Raw genomic sequence first — 21,985 nt, 5'->3', positions numbered from 1 at the left:
AGTTATAATCAGGGTTAGTATAGTTAAGGGAATAGACACTGTTCTTGGTGACCAGGATCAAGAGTCCCAACGGTTGTGTTGCCGACCTGGTGGCAGGGTTCAATATATCACGTATGCGCTGCAGAGGAATGTGGAGTGAGAGGGGAAAGATCCAGTTGCCGTTGGTCCATGTAGGCATCAATGACATGGGTAGAACAAGGATAGAGGTTCTGCTGAGGGAATATGAGCAGCTATAGGCTAAATTAAAAACAGAACCAAAACGGTAATGATCTCCGGATTACTACCTGAGCCGCAAGTTAATTAGTACAGAGTCGATAAGATTAAAGAGGTAAATATATGGCTCAAAGGTTGGTGTGGGAGAAATGGGTTTGAATTCATGGGATGTTTGACAGCAGTACAGGGGAAGGAGGGAGGTGATCCAATGCAGCGGTCTTCACCTGAATCATGCTGGGACCAGAGTCCTGGCGAATAGCATAACTAGGGCTGTAGTTGGGGCTTTAAGGTAAATAATTGGGGAAGAGGGTACAGTTGCATGCAGAATTAGAAAATCAAAGTTAAAGGAGAATGTAGGAGTGCTGGTTAGTGATGTGATGGATTGTTACCAGAAAATTGAAGGAAGGGACAGAACACATGAATGTCACATATTGTACCCAATAGGGAAATGTGATAATAGAAGAAACCTAAAGGCTTTGGGAGGGATTCTCCGCAACTGGTGCGGCACGCTCCCGCCGGATGCGGGATTCTCTGTCCCGCCAGCTCGGCCAATGGGGTTTCCCATTGTGGGACGCCTCATGCCGTCAGGAAATCCCTGGGCGTGGGTGTGCTGCCGGTGCAACGGAGAATTCCGCCAGCGGAGAATCCAGTCCTTTGTGTCTGAAAGAAGAAGCATCCAGAACAAAATTAACGAGTTAACAGCGCAAATGGAGAAAAAAGGGTTATGATTTGGTGGTGATTACTAAGACATGGTTACAAGGAGACCAGGTCGAGGAGTTGAACATCCAAGGTACTCCATATTTTAGAAGGATGGTCAGGAAGGAAAAGGAGGCAGTGTAGCTTTGGTAGTAAAGGATGGGATCAGTGTTGAATCGATAAATTATATAGGCAGTGGAGATCAAGATGTGGAATCAGTCTGGGTAGAAATAAAAAATAGCAAAGGAAAGAAGTCTCTGGTGAGAGCAATCTACAAGTCCCCAAACAGTAATTCTGTAGGGGGACACAGGAGAACCAGGAAATATTGGAAGTTTGTAAGAAAGGTACAACAATAACCTGTGGGTGATTTTAATATGCATATAGACTGGATTTATTAAACTGGCAAGGGTAGCCTTGAGGAAGAGTTAATTGAATGTGTTAGAGATTGTTTCTTGGAGCAATATGTTGTGGAACCAACCAGGGAGCAGGCTATTCTGGATTTGGTATTGTGTAATGAGGAGGGATTAATTAATTACCCCTAGTTAAGGATCTTTCAGGGACGAGCGATCATAGCATGATGGAATAATAGTTTGAGGGTGAGAAACTGGAATCCCACACTCACATTCTGGAGTTAAACAAAGGCAATTACATCGGCATGAGGATAGATTTGGCCCTAATAGACTGGGCAGGATGACTAAAAGATAGGACAGTTGATGAGCAGTGGCAGTTCTTTAAGGAGACATTCAATTCCTCCCAACTAAAGTATATTCCAGAGAGGAAGAAAGATTGTAAGGGGAGGAAAAAAAATCCATGGTTAAGCAAGCATGTTAAAAATAATATAAAGACAAAAACTAAGGCAGCACAGTGGTACAGTAGTTAGCACTGCTACCTCACAGCGCCAGCAATCTGAGTTTGCTTCTGTCCTTGGGTGACTGTGGAGTTTGGACAATCTCCTCGTGTCTGCCTGGATTCCCTCCAGGTACTCCAGTTTCCTCCCACGGTCCAAAGATGTGTAGGTTAGTTGGATTGGCCATGTTAAATTGCCTCTTGGTCATAAGAGGTCTACAGCACTGAAAAGGCCCTTCGGCCCATTTTGTCAGCACCGGTCAAAGACAACCCCCTAAGTATTCTGATTCCATTTTCCAGCGCTTGGGCCCATAGTCTTGTACGGCTTGATATTGTACATCTAAATACTTGAGTGTTATAAAGGTCTCTGCCTCCGCCACCCTTTCAGGCAGTGAGTTCCAGACTCCCACCACCCTCTGGGTGAAAGGTGTTTACTCAAATCCCCTCTAAACCTCCTGCTCTTTGGATTAAATCTATGCCCCCTGGTCATTGATCCGTCCACCAAGGGGAAATGTTTCTTCTTGTCTATCTATATCCCTCATAATTTTTATGCATCTCAATCATGCCCCCCCCCCCCCCCCCCCCCCCCCCCCCCAGGCTCCTTGGCTCCAAGGAAAACAACCCCAGTCTATCCACTCTCTTCAGTGCAAAAACTCTCCAGCCCAGGCAACATCCTGGTAAACCACCTCTGCACTATCACCTGACTCCTGAAATGTGGATCACAGAACTGTGCACAATACTCTCACTGTGACCTAACCAAAGCTTTATGCAATTCCAGCATAACCTCACTGCTCTTAAACTCAAATTAAAAGAAACTTCAGAGAGGCGTGAACAACGCCCTGTCCATCTCACAAACCCGTCTCCCATCTGTTGATTCTATCTACACCACCTGCTGCCTTGGGAAAGCGGACAGCATAATTAAAGACACCTCCCACCCGGCTTACTCACTCTTCCAACTTCTTCCATCGGGCAGGAGATACAAAGGTCTGAGAACACGCACAAACAGATTCGACAACAGCTTCTTCCCCGCTGTCACCAGACTCCTAATCGACCCTCTTATGGACTGACTGATTAATACACACTCCTGTATGCTTCACCCGATGCCGGTGTCTAGGTATTTACGTTGTGTACCTTGTGTTGTCCTATTATCTATTTTCTTTTCTTTTCATGTACTAAATGATCTGTTTGAGCTGCATACAGAAAAATACTTTTCACTGTACCTCGGTACATGTGACAATAAACAAATCCATCCATCCAACTCTATGCCTTGGCTAATAAAGGTAAATATACCATATGCCTTTTTAACCACACTATCCACCTGCCCTGCTAATTTAAGAGACTGATCTACTTTCACATAAAGATCCTTCTGATCCTCTGTGCTTCCCATGGTAAGTGCATCACCTCGCCCTTATCCGGATTGAATTCCATTAGCTACTGATCAGCCCACCTGACCAGCCCGTCTATATCCTCCTGTAATCTGAGGCTATCCTCCTTACTATTTACCACCCCACCAATTTTCATATCATCCGTGAACTTGCGGATAAACCTGCGTCCGTATGTAGGTTAGGTTATGGTGTTAGAGTAGAAGAAGTGGGCCTAGGTAGAGTGCTCTTTTGAAGGGTATGTGCAGACTTGATGGGCCGCATGGCCACATTCTGTACTGTGGGATTCTATGATTCATACCATATTGCAAAGGCCAGTGGCAAGCTGAAAGATTGAGAAATTTTTGAAAGATCAACAAAGGGTTACTAAAAAAGTAATGAAAAGTGCAACGATGCAGGCAGTTAAGGTGCCATGATTCCTGTTTCTATTTCAATGTCTGCTGATCTTTTGCCCAAGGCATTTTCAGGGGGGTGGACAGGTTGATCTCCTCGTTTGTTTGGGCGGAGAGGTGGGCAGGATTAGGAGAGTGATGCTGCAGAGGGGACGGCAGGCAGGGGGCTTATTATTGGGCGGCAAATGCAGACAAGGTGCGGGGCTGGAGCAGGGATGGGGGGGGGGGCTCTCTGGGTGAGGACGGATGCAGGCTCTTGCAGGGGGTCAGGGTTTTGGGTGCTGGCAAGGGCGCCACTCCCGATAGCCCCAGGGAAGTATTCACTGTGATTCCGGTGGTGGTGGCCACGATGAAGATTTTGAGGCAGGTTAGACGGCACCTTAGGCTGGGGGCTGGGTTGGGGGCGTGCCGATTAGGGAGAATCATGGGTTTGAGCCGGGGAGGATGGATGCAAGATTTTGGGGGGATGGGAAGAGAGGGAGATTAAGGAAATGAAGGATCTGTTCCTGAGAGGGTGATTTGCGAGTTTGAGGAGTTGGACGAGAAGTTTGGGCTGGTGCGGAGTGAAACATTTCGGGTATATGCAAGTGTGGGAATTTGCGAGGAAGGTCTTTCTGACCTTCCTGATAACACCTGTCTCCTTGTTGTTGGAGGCGGTGCTATCAGTGAGGGTGGTTGGGGGAGGGGGTTGTCATGCCGATTTATGGAGGCTGGGATTGATGCAGCTGAAGGTAGCGCATCTTACAAAATCAAGGATGAGCCAGCTGTTCAAGGGGGTGGAGGATGTCTGTGAGAGGTGTGGGAGGGACCCTGCGAACCATGTGCATATGTTTTAGTCCTGCCCAAAGCTGGAGAGGTTTTGGAGGATGGTGTTCAGCACCATTTTCGGGGGTTTTACATGTGGACGTGGATCCTGGTCCCCTAGAAGCCATATTCAGGGTGTCAGACCGGCTGGAGCTGCAGGCGGGTGGGGGGCAGATCTTAGCCTTTGCCTTGCTGATTGCTCGTAGGCGGTCTTGTTGGGTGGAGGTCAGCTTTTCCACCTGTGCCTTGGCGTGACAGGTGGACCTGCTGGAGTTTCTGACCCTGGAGAAGGTGAGATTTTCTCTGGGGGGGGGGGGGTGATGGGTGATGGGTTCTACAATTGTTGGGGTTTGTTCATCATGAATTTTTGGGCTCAATGGGCTGAATGACCGATTCCTGCTCCTATGTCTCGATGTTTCAGACATAGTTGGACACAATTTGAAATGTCAGTGATTTTCAAAGTATGCACATTGAATTCCCGGCTGGGTCACTGTCTGTGTGGAGTCTGCACGTCCTCCCCGTGTGTGCGTGGGTTTCCTCCGGGTGCTCCGGTTTCCTCCCACAGTCCAAAGATGTGCGGGTTAGGTGGATTGGCCATGCTAAATTGCCCGTAGTGTAAGGTTAATGGGGGGGATTACGGGGTTACGTGGGTTTAAGTGGGGTGATCATGGCTCGGCACAACATTGAGGGCCGAAGGACCTGTTCTGTGCTGTACTGTTCTATGTTCTATGTTCTATGAATTGCTTTATCACATCCTTCAAATCCTGTGGGCTACCCAGTACCCAGTACAAACCGAAGCTCCCTCCACTCTCTTGTATCTCCTCCACTGTCCCCAGATTCTCAGAGCTGCCACCACCACCGGACTTGTGAAATGAAATGAAAATCACTTATTGTCACGAGTAGGCTTCAATGAAGTTACTGTGAAAAGCCCCTAGTCGCCACATTCCGGCACCTGTTCGGGGAGGCTGGTACGGGAATTGAACCGTGCTGCTGGCCTGCCTTGGTCTGCTTTAAAAGCCAACGATTTAGCCCAGTGTGCTAAATCAGCCTCTGTGGAGTATCGGGCTGGCGAGAATGGAAGAGGTGACGTTATCAGTGCTCCCAAATTTGTGTCTTTACATGGCACCGCCTCCATCCGCTCCCACACCGACCCCTCCCCCACTACCCACTTCCTAATCATGGCTCTATTAGCCGGCCAGTAGTAGTTGCAGAAGATCAGCAGCGCCAACCTACCCTCCCCCGGCTGTGCTCCAGCAACACTTTTGTCACACGCGGGGTTTTACCCGCCCACACAAAGCCCGAAATAACCTTATTCACCCGCTTGGAAAAGGCCCTTGGGATGAAGATGGGGAGGCACTGAAAGACAACCAAAAATCTGGGGAGAACTGTCATTTTCATGGTCTGTACCCTACCCACCAGTGATAGCGAGACCATGTCCCATCTCTTAAAGTCCCCTTCCATTTGTTCTACTAGCCGGGATAGGTTTAACTTGTGCAGTGCCTCACACTCCCAGGCCACCTGGATTCCTAAATACCGAAAGCTCTTCCCTCCAATTCTAAGGGGCAGCTCTCTCAGTCTCTTCTCCTGCCCGCTTGCCTGGATCGTGAACATCTCGCTTTTCCTCATGTTCAATTAATACCCCAAAAAAGTGCCAAATTCCCCCAGGATTCACATAACTTCCCCCATCCCCTCCAACGGGTCTGAAATGTACTAGAGCAGGTCATCTGCATAAAGCGAGACCTGGTGCTCCACCCCCCCCCAACCAGCCCTTTCCAGTTCCAAACAGTAGCAAGGAGAGGGGGCACCCTTGCCTCCTCCCTCGGTGTAGTTTAAAATACCCCGACCTCAGCTGGTTCGTATGCACACTCGTCACTGGTGCCTGATAGAGCAACCGCATCCAGTCAATGAAGCCCTCACCAAACCCAAACCTTTCCAGCGCCTCCCACAGGTAATCCCACTCCAGCTGATCAAAAGCCTTCTCCGCATCCATCGTGACCACCACCTCCCCTCCTTCTGAGGGCAACATAATAACATTTAAAAGCCTTTGAACATTGGCCTTGAGTTGCCTGCCTTTATAAATACCGTCTGGTCTTCCCCATCACCCCTAGGACACAATCCTCTATCCTTGTGGGCATTATCTTAGCCAGCAGTTTGGCATCCACATTCAGCAAAGAAATTAGCCTGTATAGAGGAACATAGAACAGTACAGCACAGAACAGGCCCTTCGGCCCTCGATGTGCCGAGCTTTGTCCGAAACCAAGATCAAGCTATCCCACTCCCTGTCATTCTGGTGTGCTCCATGTGCCTATTCAATAACCGCTTGAAAGTTCCTAAAAGTGTCCCAACTCCACTATGACCCGCATTGCTCCGGATCCTTCTCCTGTTTCAGGATCAGTCAAATCTAGGCCTGTGACTTTGTTGGGGGGAGGACTCCCTTCTCTCTTGCTTCATTAAATGTCCTCACCAGCAGTGGGCTCAATATCTCTTAAAACTTCTTATAGAATTCCACCGGGTAGCCGTCAGGACCCAGGGCCTTGCCTGACTGCATGCCGTCCAGCCCCTCGATTATTTCCTCAATCTCAATTGGGGCCCCCAGCCCTTCCACTAGATCCTCATCAACCCTCTGGAACCTCAACTGATCCAAAAACTGCCTCATCCCCTGCCGGGGGTTCCGACTCATATAATTTGCTGTAAAAATCCTTAAGTCGGGCGGCCGGCCTGTTGCTTTTGCTGGTAGCACTGGTTCTTTCTGTTCAAAGAAGCCACTCCTGTACCATGTTATGTTTCTTAAAAGAATGCTAGAAGTCGTTCAGAAGTTGAAGGATGGTTTGTTGTGCTCCACAATAAATTACTTTGTTAGCTTTTACTTACAGAATGGCACTTGTAAAGATACTGCTTTTCTATGCTCTGCAACTAGGCCTAATCTTGCAGCCCTGAGCTCAACTTCCGTCCTGTCCTGCTCCCCTGCCTCTCCAGCCAAAGTGAGTGAGGGCGGGCCTTCGGCGTCACTCTTGTATGTCCCCACGCTGTCCCCTGGTGGTACTTCCATTTCCCATCAGCCCCTTCTGTACACACTCAGGTGAGGATCACTACAAACCTCATTTGCCCTCACTGGATCCAGGACCATGTTCCTACCTCTACTCCCTGGCCGCCTCCCTTTTTCTGAGCTGGTGCGCTAACATTCTGCTTGCCTATTCCCCATATTCATTAATCGCCCCGTTGCTGTCCTCAACTGTTCCACCACTTTCAACAGCCCAAACTCTGCCTGTAACCTCCATCGCTCCTTCGGTAGCCCCGTGTCCGGGGCCTCCGAATATCTCCTGTCCACCTGGAGATCTCCTCAATTAATCTATCCCTCTCAGCCCATTCCACCTTTTCTCTGTGGGTCCGTATCAAGATTAATTCCCCTCTGACCACTGCCTTCAAAGCTTCCCAAATCATCGCTGCAGAGACCTCCACCATATCATTTGTTTCCAGATAGTTCTGGGTGGACTTGTTCACCCGCCCACAGATCGCTTCATCCGCTAGCTACCCCATATCCAGTCTCCACAGCGGGTGTTGTCCTCCCTCCACACTAACCTGTAGATCCACCCAGTGTGGGGCATGATCTGACACTGCAATTGTCAATGCAAGAGTATACCTTGTGGACATGGGAGAAAAAAGAAAACTCCTTCACCCTTGGCCGTGCAAACATCCATGGGTGTGCTCCCCCTATCTGTTCCATGAACCCCTTCAATTCCTTTGCCGTGGCTGGCACCCTCCCTCTCTTGGATTTTGAGTGGTCCAATTCCTGATCAATGACTATTTAAAATCTCCTCCCATAATCAAGTTCTGTGACTCTTAAGTCTGGGATCTTACCTAGCACCCGCCTCATAAATTCCACATTGTCCCAATTCGGAGCATATATGTTCACGAGTACTACCCGCACCCCCTCTAGCTTCCCACTCATCATTATGTACCTACCTCCCTTGTCTGACACGATTCTCCCTGCCTCGAATGCCACTCGTTTATTGATCAAGATCGCTACCCGCTTGGTCTTTGAGTCCAACCCTGAGTGGAATACTTCGCCAACCCACCCCTTAAGGTGTCTCTCTTGTAACATTGCCATGTCTGCCTTCAGCCCCCTCAAATGCGCAAACACGTGAGTTTTCTTGACTGGCCCATTCAACCCTCTAACATTCCATGTAGTCAGCCTGGTCAGGGGGCTTCCCCGCACCCCCCCCCCCCCCTCCCACCCCCTCCCCTGCCGACTAGACATCACCCTTTTTAGGCCAGCCTCCAGCTCGCGCCCCTGGCCTCCTCAAGCCCCTCCTCGGGCATTCGACGTCCCCGACCTCCCATTTGACCCCTAGTAATAGTTCCTCCCCTGTCAGCAAAGCAGCTCCCCACCCCCTCTTTTGCCCCCCTCCCCAGCAACAGCACTAGAAACCCAACCCCCCATATCAAGCTCCAGCTTCACACCTGCTCGCCCCCCACTGTGCTTCCGAGTCAGCTGACCCAAGCTGATCTGATAGCGCCTGCCCATGGCACCAAGCAGTCTGTCTCCCCATTGTTATCTTCACCTCTTTCCCCCCCCCCCCTACTTAAACAAACATTTTCAAAGCATCACATTCCCCAGTAAACAAACATCAGAAAAAATAGTGCAAAAACAACCACAGAAGAAGAAGAAAAATCAACCCCAGAAACCCCCCCCCCCTCTAACCATCTCCCTGTAAGACAAAGTTAACTTTAGCCATCAAAGCAGCCCCTTATTGCACATAACACTACTTATACAACCCAACACAACAAATCACCACTACAGTACTCTCCAAGGCTTCAGTGTCTTTTAGTTCACCTCCAGTCTTTTTTCTTTGATGAAAGTCCATACATCGTCTGGTGTTTCAAAGTAGAAGTCCTGTTCCTCATGTGTGACTCACAGACGGGCTGGGTACAGCATCCCGAACTTCACCCCCTTAAACAGGGCCGTTTTGCCCGATTAAACCCCGCTCGCCGCTTGGCCAAATCCTCGCCATGTCCTGGTAAATTTGCAGCTCACAATTCTCCCACTTGCTGCTTCGTTCTTTCTTGGCCCACCGCAGAACGTGTTCCTTGTCCAGGAATCTGTGTAAACGTACCATCATCGCCCTCGGCGACTGGTTCACTCGGGGCTTGTTCGTGAGGGATTTGTGCGCTCTCAGCCCCCATCAACTTTTCCACATAGGCCCTCCTATCCGATCCCTCACTGCCTTCAGGGAGGGCGACAATTCTCAGATTCTGCCTCCTGGACCTGTTTGCCAGCTTCTCCTGCATTCTTTTCTTTTTTTAAAAATAATTTTTATTAAGATTTTCACAAAATATAAACAACAAAACAACCATGGTAAAAACCCAAGAACACCCACCCAACTACAAAAGCACTACAAAAACAAAAAAACCCCAAAAAAAGCAAACAACATAAAGGAAAGAGATAACACCCGCCACATCCCACAAACCCATGTACACAATTCTCCCTCCCACCGAACCAAACCCCCCCCCCCCCCCCCCCCCGGGTTGCTGCTGCTGCCGGCCTATTTCCCTACCGTTCCGCCAGGAAGTCCAGGAAAGGCTGCCACCGCCTGAAGAACCCTTGTACTGATCCCCTCAGGGCAAATTTCACCTTCTCCAATTTGATGAACCCCGCCATATCATTGATCCAGGCCTCCACGCTTGGGGGCCTCGCATCCCTCCACTGAAGAAGAATCCTCCTCCAGGCTACTAGGGACGCAAAGGCCAGAACACCGGCCTCTTTCGCCTCCTGCACTCTTGGCTCCACTGCAACCCCAAAAATTGAGAGTCCCCAGCCTGGCTTGACCCTGGATCCCACCACCCTCGACACCGTCCTTGCTACCCCCTTCCCAAAACTCCCCCAGCGCTGGGCATGCCCAGAACATATGGGCGTGGTTCGCTGGGCTCCCCGAGCACCTAGCACACCTGTCTTCGCCCCCGAAAAACCTACTCATCCTCGTCCCAGTCATGTGGGCTCTATGCAGCACCTTGAACTGTATGAGGCTAAGCCTCACACAGGAAGAGGAGGAATTCACTCTCTCCAGGGCATCCGCCCACGTCCCTTCCTCAATCTCCTCACCCAGCTCCTCTTACATATTACATTCGCCACACCTCCTACCCATCCGGGACTTAGATCGATCCAATGGGGGATCCAGCACCGTGTTGAAGTCTTCCCCCCCCCCCCCCCCCCCCCCCCCCCATGATCAGGCCCCCCACCTCCAGGTCCGGAATGCGGCCCAACATACGCCGCATAAATCCCGCATCGTCCCAATTTGGGGCGTAAACATTCACCAACACCACCCGCTCCCCCTGCAGCTGACCACTCACCATCACATACCTTCCGCCACTGTCAGCCACCACATTTAACGCCTCAAACGACACCTTCTTTCCCACCAGGATCGCCACCCCCCGACTCTTCTCATCCAGCCCTGAGTGAAATACTTGGCCCACCCATCCCTTCCTCAGCCGAACCTGGTCCGCCACTTTCACGTGTGCCTCTTGGAGCATGGCCACATCCGCCTTCAGCCCCTTCAAGTACGCAAACACCCAGGCCCGTTTGACCGGCCCATTCAGCCCCCTCACATTCCAGGTAATCAGCCGGCTCCCTGCCGATTAGCCATAACCCATCCCCTGGCCAGCGTCCCCCGCTCGGCCAGTTCCCCACGGCAGCAACCCCCCCCCCCCCCCCCCCCCCCAGCGCCCCCTGCATCCTCCAGCTCCTTCCTGGCCGTTTCAGCAGCAACCCGGTACCCCCCCCCCCCCCCCCCCCCCCAAAAGGCTAGGACCCTTCCTAGCCGTGCCCCTCCCTCCTGTGAGCCAGCTAACTTCTGCTGACCCCGGCGACTCCCGCCACACCTCCGACTCCTCCCCACGTGGGACTACTCCTCCTCCTTCATGCCCATCAGCAGGCCCCCCCCCCCCCACTCTTGCGCGGGAAAATAACAGCCAGCAACGGCCCGCGTTTCTCAGCCCCGACTCCGCCCCCATCATTCCACAGCGCGGGAAACCAGAGGAAAGCCCGCGCTTTCGCCCTGCCCAACCCCGCCTCCTCTAGGGCAACTCCCATTGCCAGTCCCCACCACCAGCTCCCCGCACTCCCAGTTTACCTCCCTGCCCGAACCCGTCCACCAGACCCATACAAAAAGACATAACGACATCACCCCACCCACCCTAAAGCCAACCCACATCTTGCATTAAACAGAGAACCCCCCCCCCCCCTCCAGAGCAAAAATCAAACACAATTACATTATCATACAAAATCCCCCATCTTAGACCCTCAGTTTGAGTCCAGTTTCTCGGCCTGCACAAAGGCCCACGCCTCCTCAGGGGACTCAAAATAACGGTGCCGGTCCTTGTAGGTGACCCACAGACGCGCCGGCTGCAACATGCCAAACTTCACGCTCCGTCTGTGGAGCACCGCCTTCATCCGGTTGAACCCGGCCCTCCGCTTGGCCACCTCCGCACTCCAGTCCTGGAAGATCCGCACCTCCGTGTTCTCCCACTTGCTGCTCCGCTCCCTCTTGGCCCACCGGAGCACGCACTCACGATCAACAAACCGGTGAAACCGCACCAACACCGCCCGTGGCGGCTCGTTCTGCTTGGGCCTCCTAGCCAGAATTCTGTGGGCCCCCTCCAACTCCAGGGGCCCCTGGAAGGACCCAGCTCCCATCAGCGAGTTCAGCACAACAACCACATAGGCCGCCAGGTCCAGCCCCTCCGTGAGGCCCAGAATCCGTAAATTCTTCCACCTCGACCGGTTGTCCAGCTCCTCGAACCGCTCCTGCCACCTTTTATGGAGCGCCTTGTGCATCTCCACCTTCCCCGCGAAGGCCACTGCCTCATCCTCCCTTTCGGAGGCCTGCTGCTGCAGCTCCCGGATCGCGGCCCCCTGGGCTGTCTGCGTCTCCATCAGCTCTCTGGTGGTAGCCTTCAGCGACTCCAGCAGCTCCACCTTAAGCTCCTGGAAGCAGCGCAGCAGAGTCTCCTGCTGGCCCTGAAAAGAGCCCCAAAATCCATTATTAGCGGGAGCTGCCGATCGTGCAGCTTAGCTCCGCATTGCGCCACCGCAAGTCCTCCTGCATTCTTTTCTGGCGGTTATTCATCAACTCCACCTTGGTCTCCAGCTCATCGTGCTCAGACACCTTTTTCTCTACCTCCTGGATCGCTCGCCTGTGGTCTCCTGATTCTGCACCACCTGATCAATCGAAGACTTGATCGGGTCCAGCGTGTCCTTACGCTTGGCAAAGCAATCTTCAAAAAACTTCACCAGCTGTGCCATCAATCACTGTGCTGTCTCCCTGCAGCCCTTACTCTCCGCCATGCTTTCCCGCGTTGCCAGCTCCACTAGCGTCTTCCTTGTAGGACTTTGTCGTCTCACACGGCCACTTCTGGTCCAATTCTCCATACACTGGAGGGGAATTTCTCCTCACTGTCTCACTCTTCACTGATTTATCCCATAAAATCCAGAAACAAACGGGGGGAAAAGGTCCAAAAGTCCATCACAGACAGGAGCTATCAAATGTGCGACCTACTCAATGGCTGCCAGCGGAAGTCTGTGATTTATTGCTTGAAGTACAGGTTGTGTAAGATATTAATTAACTGAGCCATGACTCATTGTCCTGGACAGTGGCCACTTGAATGTTGGAGCCAACCATAGCAAGAGCAGAATGAATAAGAGAAAACCGGAGGAAGAGTTGGAGGGTGGGCAGAAGAACGATTACAAGAAAGGATAACTGGGACAGTTCTATAGGAACATGTACATGCATCATACTGCCTAAGAAACATTTTTTAAATTTAAAGTACCCAATTTTTATTTTACAATTGAGGAGCAATTTAGCATGGCCAAGCCACCTACCAGCACATCTTTGGGTTGTGGGGGTGAGACCCACGCAGATATGGGGAGATTGTGCAAACTCCACACACAGTGGTCGGGATCGAATCCGGGGCCTTGGCACCGTGAGGCAACGGTACTAACCACTGCACCACCATGCCACCCACTGTCTAAGAAACATAACATTTTAATTGTGCAATAAGAATTTTATATAGGCTGCAGAAAAATATTCTGCTAGAAAATGTATTATATATTAAACAATATAGTAAATTAAAGCATTTCGGACAAAATGAGATCATTGCCTCCTATCCCAGGCTAGAGGACCAATGTACTGGCATGGATTAAGGATTGACTAATGGACAGAAAAGAGAGGGTACGAATAAATGCGTCATTCTCGTGTTGGCATGCTGTGGCCAGTGGGGTACACAAGGATTAGTACTTGGGCCCCAGCTGTTCACTGTGTATCAGTTATCTGGATGTGGGGACCAAATGTAATATTTCCAGGTTTGCAGATGATACAGAGGTAGGTTGGAATGTGTGTTGTGAGGAAGATGTAAAGCAGCTCCTGGAGGATTTGAACAAACTTAGTGAGTGGAAAAGAACATGGCAGATGGAATATAATGTGGAAAAAATTGAGGTAATCCACTTTGGTAGAAGGAACAGATGTGCAAAATATTTCCTAAATGGTAGGAAATTAGGAAGTGTGGCTATATAAAGGGACGAGAGTGTCCTTGCCAATAAGTCACTGAAGGCAAACATGCATGTGCACCAAGCTATTAGGAAGGTTAATGGAATGTAAGCATTTATCGCAAGGGGGCTTGAGCACAGGAGTTGCAAAGTCTTGCTTCAATTGTATAGGAGCTTGGTTAGACCGCACCTGGAATACTGTGCGCGGTTTTGGCCCCCTTAACTCAGAAAGGACGTTAATGCCATATAGGAGTGCAACAAAGTTTCACCATATTTGTGCTGGGGATGGTGGGACTGACTTATGAAGAGAGATTGGGCAAACTGGGTCTGTATTCTCTAGAACTTCGTAGACTGAGATGATCTCATTGAACAGTTGAACTGATTGAACTGAACCTACAAAATACTTTAAAGGAATAGACAGGATGGATGCAGGTAAAACGTTTACCTTGGTTGGGGAGTCAGAACCAGGAGACACAATTTCAAAATAAGGGAGAAACTATTAAAGACCGAAATGAGGGGAAATTTCTTTAGAGGGGTGTGAATCTTTGGAATACTCTACCCCAGAGGGCTGCGGAAGCTTTGTATGTTTACTATGGGTGATTTTAATTTTCACATAGATTGGGCAAATTAAATTAGCCACAATACCGAAGAGGAGGAATTCCTGGAGTGTATATGGGATGGTTTTCTTGATCAATATGTGGAGGAACCAACTAGAGAGCAGGTCATCTTTGACTGGGTACTATGTAATGAGAAGAGAATCATTGCCAATCTGACTGTACGAGACTAACGGGGATGAGCGAAGATAACATGATAGAATTTTTTTATCAAGATGGAGAGTGAGGTAGTTGATTCAGAGACTAGGGTACTGAATCTTAATAAAGGGAACTATGAGGATATGAGGCGTAAGTTGGCCTTGATAGATTGGGGAGAGTCATTTAAAGGTATGACAGTGGATAGACGATGGCACACATTCAAGGAACGCATGGGGAACTACAGCAACTGTTCATTCGTGCCTGGCACAAAACAAAGTGGGTAAGAGGTCCAATCCATGGCTTACAAAGGAAATTAGAAATAGTATCCAATACAAGGAAGACGCATACAGATTGGCCAAGGAAAACTAATAGGGCAGAGGATTGGGAGCAGTTTAGAATTCAGCAAAGAAGGACCAAGGGATTGATTAAGTGGAAAGTACAGTACAAAAGGAAGCTTGTAGGGAACATAAAGACTAACACTAAGAATTTCTATAGATATGTGAAGAGAAAGAGATTGGTAAAGACAAACATAGGCCCCCTACAGACAGAAACAGGGGAATGTATAATGAGGGACAAAGAAATGGCTGAGCAATTGAATACATACTTTGGTGCTGTCTTCACAAAAGAGGACACAAATCAGATCCCAGAAATGTTGGGGAATGAAAGGTTTAGTGAGAGGGAAGAACTGTGGGAGATCAACATTAGTAGATAAATGGTGCTGGGAAAATTGATGGGATTGAAGGCGGATAAATCCCCAGGGCCTGAGAATTTGCATCCCAGAGTGCTTAAGGAGGTGGCTCTGGAAATAGTGGATGCATTGGTGGTCATCTTCTGGGATTCTTTGGACTCTGAAACTGTCCCTGCAGATTGGAGGGCAGCTCACGTCACTCCGATATTCAAAAATGGAGGTAGAGAGAAAGCAGGGAATTATAGACCAGTAAGCCGAACATCGGTCGTGGGGAAAATGCTTGAATCCATTATCAAGGACTTTATAGCGGAACATTTAGAAAGAAGTGGCAGGATCAGCCAGAGTCGGCATGGATTATGAAGGGGAAATCATGCTTGACAAATCTGTTGGAATTCTTTGAAGTGGTAACCAGTACAGTTGACAAGGGGGAACCAATGGATGTGGTATATTTGGACTAAAGTCCCGCATAAGAGAGTATTGTGCAAAATTAATGCGCATGGGATTGGGGGAAATGTATTCAGGTGGATAGAAAACTGGTTGGCAGAGAGGAAACAAAGAGTAGGGATTAATGGGTCCTTTTCAAATTGTCAGGCAGTAACTAGTGGGGTACCACAGGGATCTTATGCTGGGACCCCAGCTATTCACAATATATATTAATTTGGATAAGGGAACAAAATGTAACATCTCAAAGTTTGCAGATGATACCAAATCAGATGTGTGGGGGGGGGGGGGGGGGGGGGGGGTGAATTGTGACGAGGATGCAGGGATCCAACTGCAAGATCTGGACAGGTTGGGTGAGTGGGCAAATAAATGGCAGATACAGTATAATTTGGATCAGTGTGAGGTTATTCACTTTGGAAGCAAAAACAGGAAGATAGATTACTACCTGAATGGTTGTAAATTGGGAGAGGGGATGTGCAGTGGGACCTGGGTGGCCTTGTGCACCATACGCATGCAGGTGCAGCAGACGGTAAAGAAGGCTAATGGTATGTTGGCCTTCATTGTGAGAGGTTTTGAGTATAGAAGCAGGGATGTATTGCTGCAATTGCAGAGGGCCTTGGTGAGGCCACACTTGGAGTATTGTATGCAGTTTTGGTCTTTGAGGAAGGATGTTCATGCTCTCAAGGGAGTGCAGCGAAGGTTTACCAGACTGATTCCAGAGATGGCGGGACTGTCATATGAGGAGAGATTGACTAGGTTGGGATTAGTTGGGATTCTCGCTGGAGTTCAGAAGAATGAGGGGGGATCTCATAAAGACTTATAAAATTCTAACAGGACTCGACAGGGTAGATGCAGGGAAGATATTACCAATGATGGGTGTGTCCAGAACCAGGGGTCACAGTCTGAGGATTCAGGGTAAACCATTTCGGACAGAGCTAAGGAATCATATTTCTTCAGCCAAACAGTGGTGAGCCTGTGGAATTCATTACCACAGGAAGCAGTTGATGCTAAAACTTTGAATATATTCAAGAGGTGGCTGGGGAGAATGGGATCAAAGGCTATGGAGAGAAAGCAGAATTAGGCTATTGAGTTGGATGATCAGCCATGATCATGATAAATGGCGGAGCAGGCTCAAAGGACCAAAAGGCCTCCCCCTGCTCCTATCTTCTATGTATCCATGTATCTATTAACAATATCTTAAAGGGATGTGGGGATAGTGTGTGTAAAAGGCATTAAAGTGTCTTATTCACCATGATCATATTGAATGGTGCAGCTGGCTTGATGAGTTGAATGGCCTGCTCCTGCACCTATGTTCTTACAACCTCTTTCTTTCCTGTGAGATTGCTCTGTATCATTTGTAAATTCTTACTAACCATGGGTCTATTCAGAGACTAGGAATTTGATTAGTTCTTTATTGAAACCCTTAAAGTTTCTGATTTGATTGCTTTAATTGGCAGGTTTTTCCTACAATTGATCATCTTTTTGCAAAAGAAATTCATCAGGTATTTCCAGAGTGGGTTCTCGTAATAGGCCGCTAAACCTTTGGTGGAACATGAATGGAAATGTTGGATGGAATTTTCCCCCAAATCTGGCAGTGTTCAGTTCAGGCTGAGAACTGGTGTGTATCTCTCCAAATGCACAGCCGAGTTTTCACTAGATTTTCTGGCATTCTGGCGGGGCTGGGCCAGATGACGGCTCCAGAGAGACTGGGCCATCTTTACAGGTCATCCTGATCTGTACTAAAAATAACCACATAATTGGAGGAGGGGGGTCGCGGAAGATAGCAAACAGAGATCTCACTGGCACAAATCCTGTTTTGGTCCTCTTGTGAGATTTAGCAGCTGTTAAGGGATTGGCGCCCATGGCTAGCATGCCCACTATTTTGAGGCCCTTATTTTTGCATCTATATGGCATTTCTAGCAAAAGTTTGAGGACTAATCCAGCGAATCCCTTGAAGAAATTAAGGTGTTTGTTTGAATGGAATTTATCACTTTTGTTTGAATCTGTGCTCAATGGTTCTGACTGGATCACTGTATAGACCACATAAACTTCATAATATTAAAATATCCGTCAGTGCACCAAAATTGTCAGGGTACACCCTAGCAGTCCTTTGTACAGAGAGAACAGGTATCCATGTTACAGCCCTTCACTGACCTTTCTCCAATTGCATGATATCGCTTTTAATGTATGGTAACCAAAACTGACATGTATATTGCAAAAAATTCTCGTATATTCCAGAATACCCATTTGGATTTAGTTAAACCTAATCTCTGGCAGTTCAAGGGGAGTTCATGTCTTTTTTTAATCTGTCACTGAAAGGTTTACTTGAGTGTTAGCAATTTTAACATTTTTTTTACATTATACACATACTGCTGATCATGCGTTCAAGAGAATTGTGCTGTTACTTTCTGTCTACATAAGATTTCCTCTCTTTCATAGGTACTACAAGACGTCTGTTTTAATAATGTGTTTCTTCATGCCAACTTTTATCCCCTGGTACTTCTGGGGGGAGACACTGTGGAATTCCTACTTCCTGGCTTCCATCCTTCGATACACAGTAGCCCTGAATGTCACGTGGTTGGTGAACAGTGCTGCCCATATGTATGGAAACCGACCTTATAACAAGAACATCAGCCCTAGAGAAAATAGATTTGTCACCTTTGGAGCAATTGGTGAGTAGGAAGTTGGTTCAAGCTGTTAAATTATTCTGTAAGTTTGCATATTTTCTCAAACTTGTATTTGACAGGAGGAAGGAACTGACTGGAGATCAGGGATGCAGCTAAATTTAGTTGGCTCAAGTACAGGCATTCCTCGACTTTATGGCGTTTGAATTGCAACGAACGACACTTACAACGTTTATAAATTGACACCCTGTTTTGACTTTACAACGCCGTTTTCACCTTTATTGGTATCTTATGAACATTTGGTCATTACCAATTGTTATGTTACTTATGTTCTACCTTTCACAATCACAGGAAGGGTGGTTCTCAGATAGAGTAAAGAAGAATTTTCGAAAGTGTCGGCACTATTATAGATATAGAATTTACAGTGCAGAAGGAGGCCATTCGGCCCATCGGGTCTGCACCGGCTCTTTGAAAGAGCACTACCCAAGGTCTACACCTCCACCCTATTCCCGTAACCCGACCCAACACTAAGGGCAATTTTGGACACTAAGCATGGCCAATCCACCTAACCTGCACACCTTTGGATTGTGGGAGGAAACCGGAGCACCCGGAGGAAACTCACGCAGACACGGGGAGAACGTGCAGACTCCGCACAGACAGTGACCCAAGCCGGGAATCGAACCTGGGACCCTGGAGCTTTAAAGCAATTGTGCTAACCACCATGCTACCGTGCTGCCCATTAAATGGGATATACACTGACTATGGAAATTATACTGAAGCAAGATCTCAAAGACTTTTCACTATTCAGTGAAAATATGGTATTGCACCTTGGTTCAAGACCAATCCCCCATTATAGCATTGTTCCAATGGGAAACTGGTTCCGATTTACAATTGTATCATAAGTCTGAGCACTGCCTTTAATTGGGATTTTGCAGATCAAATTTAACTTTTTAAAAGCCTCTTTCCATCATGCCTTCGGAAGAGAACAGCTTATTTAGCCCCTGGAGTTCTTCTTGTTTTTTTTTTAATGGCCGTATCAATCTGAGTTGCTAACTTTAATGTTTTGTCACCCACTTTCTCCATTCCTTCTGCTTGTCCACTGCACTGAGCATACTCCCATTACTAATATTGAATTCTATCTGCCATATTTTATCTCCTAATGCCATTTTTGTCCATATCCCATTGCAGCTCCTTCAATCTTTTAAAAAATGAATGATACCTCCCATTTGGAGTAATTTATAAATTTCAACACACTTGTTCTGGTCTATATCCAAATCACCTGGTGGAACATAATGACTCCCTTCCAAACATGGAAAAACTGGCTTTAATGTTTAATCACATCACTATCCTCCTCCTAATGTCTAGGGGTAGATGAGGGCATAGTGTTAACTTCATTGCAGTGTTAATGTAAGCCTAATTGTGACAATAATAAAGATTTATTATTATTATTATTATTATATCACTGGTCTTGTAATGCAGAGGCCAGGCTAATGTTCTGGAGACAAGTGTTCAAATACTACCATGGCAGGTGGTGAAACTTAAATTATTAATACTCTGGAATTGAAAAGCTAATCTCTGTAATGGTGACCATGAAACCATTGTCAATTATCGTAAAAGTCCATTTGGTTCCTTCAGGGAAGGAAATCTGCTGTCGTTACCTGTTCAGGTATGTAGGAGGTTTTCCCAAGGCCTGAGTATTGAGCCAGCCTTAATGTGGGGTTCGTCCCTCATTGATAGGCCTTGGCTTAATAAACAGAGTGGACACACAACAATCTTGGATAAGACGGCTATTTATTATCCCAAGCTTGGTTTCGTGTTCACAAGAGATGGACCTGGATAATGCCAAGATCGATCTGCTGAACACTGATAAAAACACATCAGTTATACAATTTCCAAAAATCAATAGCCCACTCCAGTTGGACTCGATTCAATCCCTGAAGTAGTCATGTTCAAACCTATCCAATAAAACTGCGATCAACCCATGATTGAATGCTAATCTCAAATCCTTAATAAACTAACTTATATAAAACTACTCTAGAGGCATCCTAGCTATTCAGTTTTAAGAGGTCTCATCGCTGGACACTCCCTTCAAGGTCTATGTGTGACTCCAGACCCACAGTAGTGTGGTTGACTCTCCACTGCCTTCTGAAATGGTATGGCAAGCCACTCCGTTCAAGTGAAATTCGGGATGGACAACAAATGTTGGCCGTGCCAGCAATGTGCACATCCCATGAAAGAATCTATGGTTCCCTCTTAACGGTGCCTCCATCAGACCTCCCACTTCCCCCCTGTGTCGCCTCCACTGCCCCCAGATCTTGAGGGTGGCCGCCACCACCGGGCTCGTGGTGTACCTCGTGGGAGGGAGCGGCCATGGCGCCGTTACTAGGGCCCCCAGGCTTATGTTGCCACAGGACGCCCTCTCCATTCGTTTCCAAGCTGCCCCCTCCCCTTCCATCATCCACTTGCGCACCATCGATACATTTGCCGCCCAGTAATACCCCGAAAGATTGGGTAATGCCAGCCCTCCACTATCCCTACTCCGCTCCAAGAAGACCCTCCTCACCCTTGGGGTGCCGTGCGTCCACACGTAGCTCATGATGCTACTCGTCACCTTTTTGAAGAAGGCCCTAGGGAGGAAGATGGGCAAGCACTGAAATAAAAACAAAAACCTCGGGAGGACCGTCATTTTAACGGACTGCACTCTGCCCGCCAGCGACAGCGGCACCATGTCCCACCTTTTAAATTCCTCCTCCATCTGATCCACCAGCCTGGAGAAGTTCAGCTTGTGGAGAGTCCCCCAGTTCCTTGCCACCTGCACCCCTAAATATCTAAAACTCTTTCCTGCTCTCTTAAACGGGAGTCTCCCGATTCCCTCTTCCTGGTCCCCTGGGTGTATCACAAATACCTCACTCTTGCCCAAGTTTAGCTTGTACCCCGAAAAGTCCCCAAATTCTGCTAGCAGTTCCATCACCTCCGGCATTCCCCCTTCTGGGTCTGCCACGTATAGCAGCAGGTCGTCCGCGTATAGCGATACCCGGTGCTCCTCCCCGCCCCTTGTCAGCCCTCTCCACCCCCCTGAGCCCCTCAGTGCCATCGCCAACGGTTCAATTGCCAGTGCGAAGAGCAGGGGGGACAAGGGGCACCCCTGTCTGGTCCCCCGGTGGAGCCCAAAATACTCCGATCTCCTACCATTCGTCACTACACTTGCCGTCGGGGCCGAATAGAGCAGCTTCACCCATTTAATAAATCCCTCCCCAAATCCAAACCGTTCCAGCGTCTCCCACAGGTACTTCCACTCCACCCTATCAAATGCTTTCTCCGCGTCCAATGCCACCACTATCTCCGCCTCACCCTCCACTGCCGGCATCATGATGACGTTTAGCAGTCTCCGCACGTTCGTATTAAGCTGCCGCCCTTTCACAAAACCCGTCTGGTCCTCGTGTATCACCCCTGGCACACAATCCTCTATCCTGGTAGCCAGGATCTTTGCCAGCAACTTGGCGTCCACATTCAGGAGCGAGATAGGCCTATATGACCCACACTGCACGGGGTCCTTGTCCCGCTTCAAGATCAGAGAGATCAGTGCCTGCGACATTGTCGGGGGCAGAG

The 21,985-nt window shown here is 48.6% G+C and overlaps 1 protein-coding gene across 1 annotated transcript in view; it reads left to right on the top strand.

Annotated features, from left to right (window-relative positions):
- LOC119963091 (stearoyl-CoA desaturase 5-like) overlaps positions 1–21,985 on the top strand; it is a 108,956-nt gene that overhangs the window by 69,543 nt on the left and 17,428 nt on the right. Inside the window, exon 4 of the mRNA XM_038791672.1 lies at positions 18,192–18,424. Within this exon, the coding sequence (XP_038647600.1) occupies positions 18,192–18,424 (233 nt within the window). The remainder of the gene's footprint in view (positions 1–18,191; positions 18,425–21,985) is intronic.

This window comes from Scyliorhinus canicula, chromosome 3 (genome assembly GCF_902713615.1).
Source record: "Scyliorhinus canicula chromosome 3, sScyCan1.1, whole genome shotgun sequence".
Classification (NCBI taxonomy): Eukaryota; Metazoa; Chordata; class Chondrichthyes; order Carcharhiniformes; family Scyliorhinidae; genus Scyliorhinus; species Scyliorhinus canicula.
Note: the sequence above shows the minus strand (reverse complement) of the source record. Positions and strands in the feature narration are given on the sequence as shown.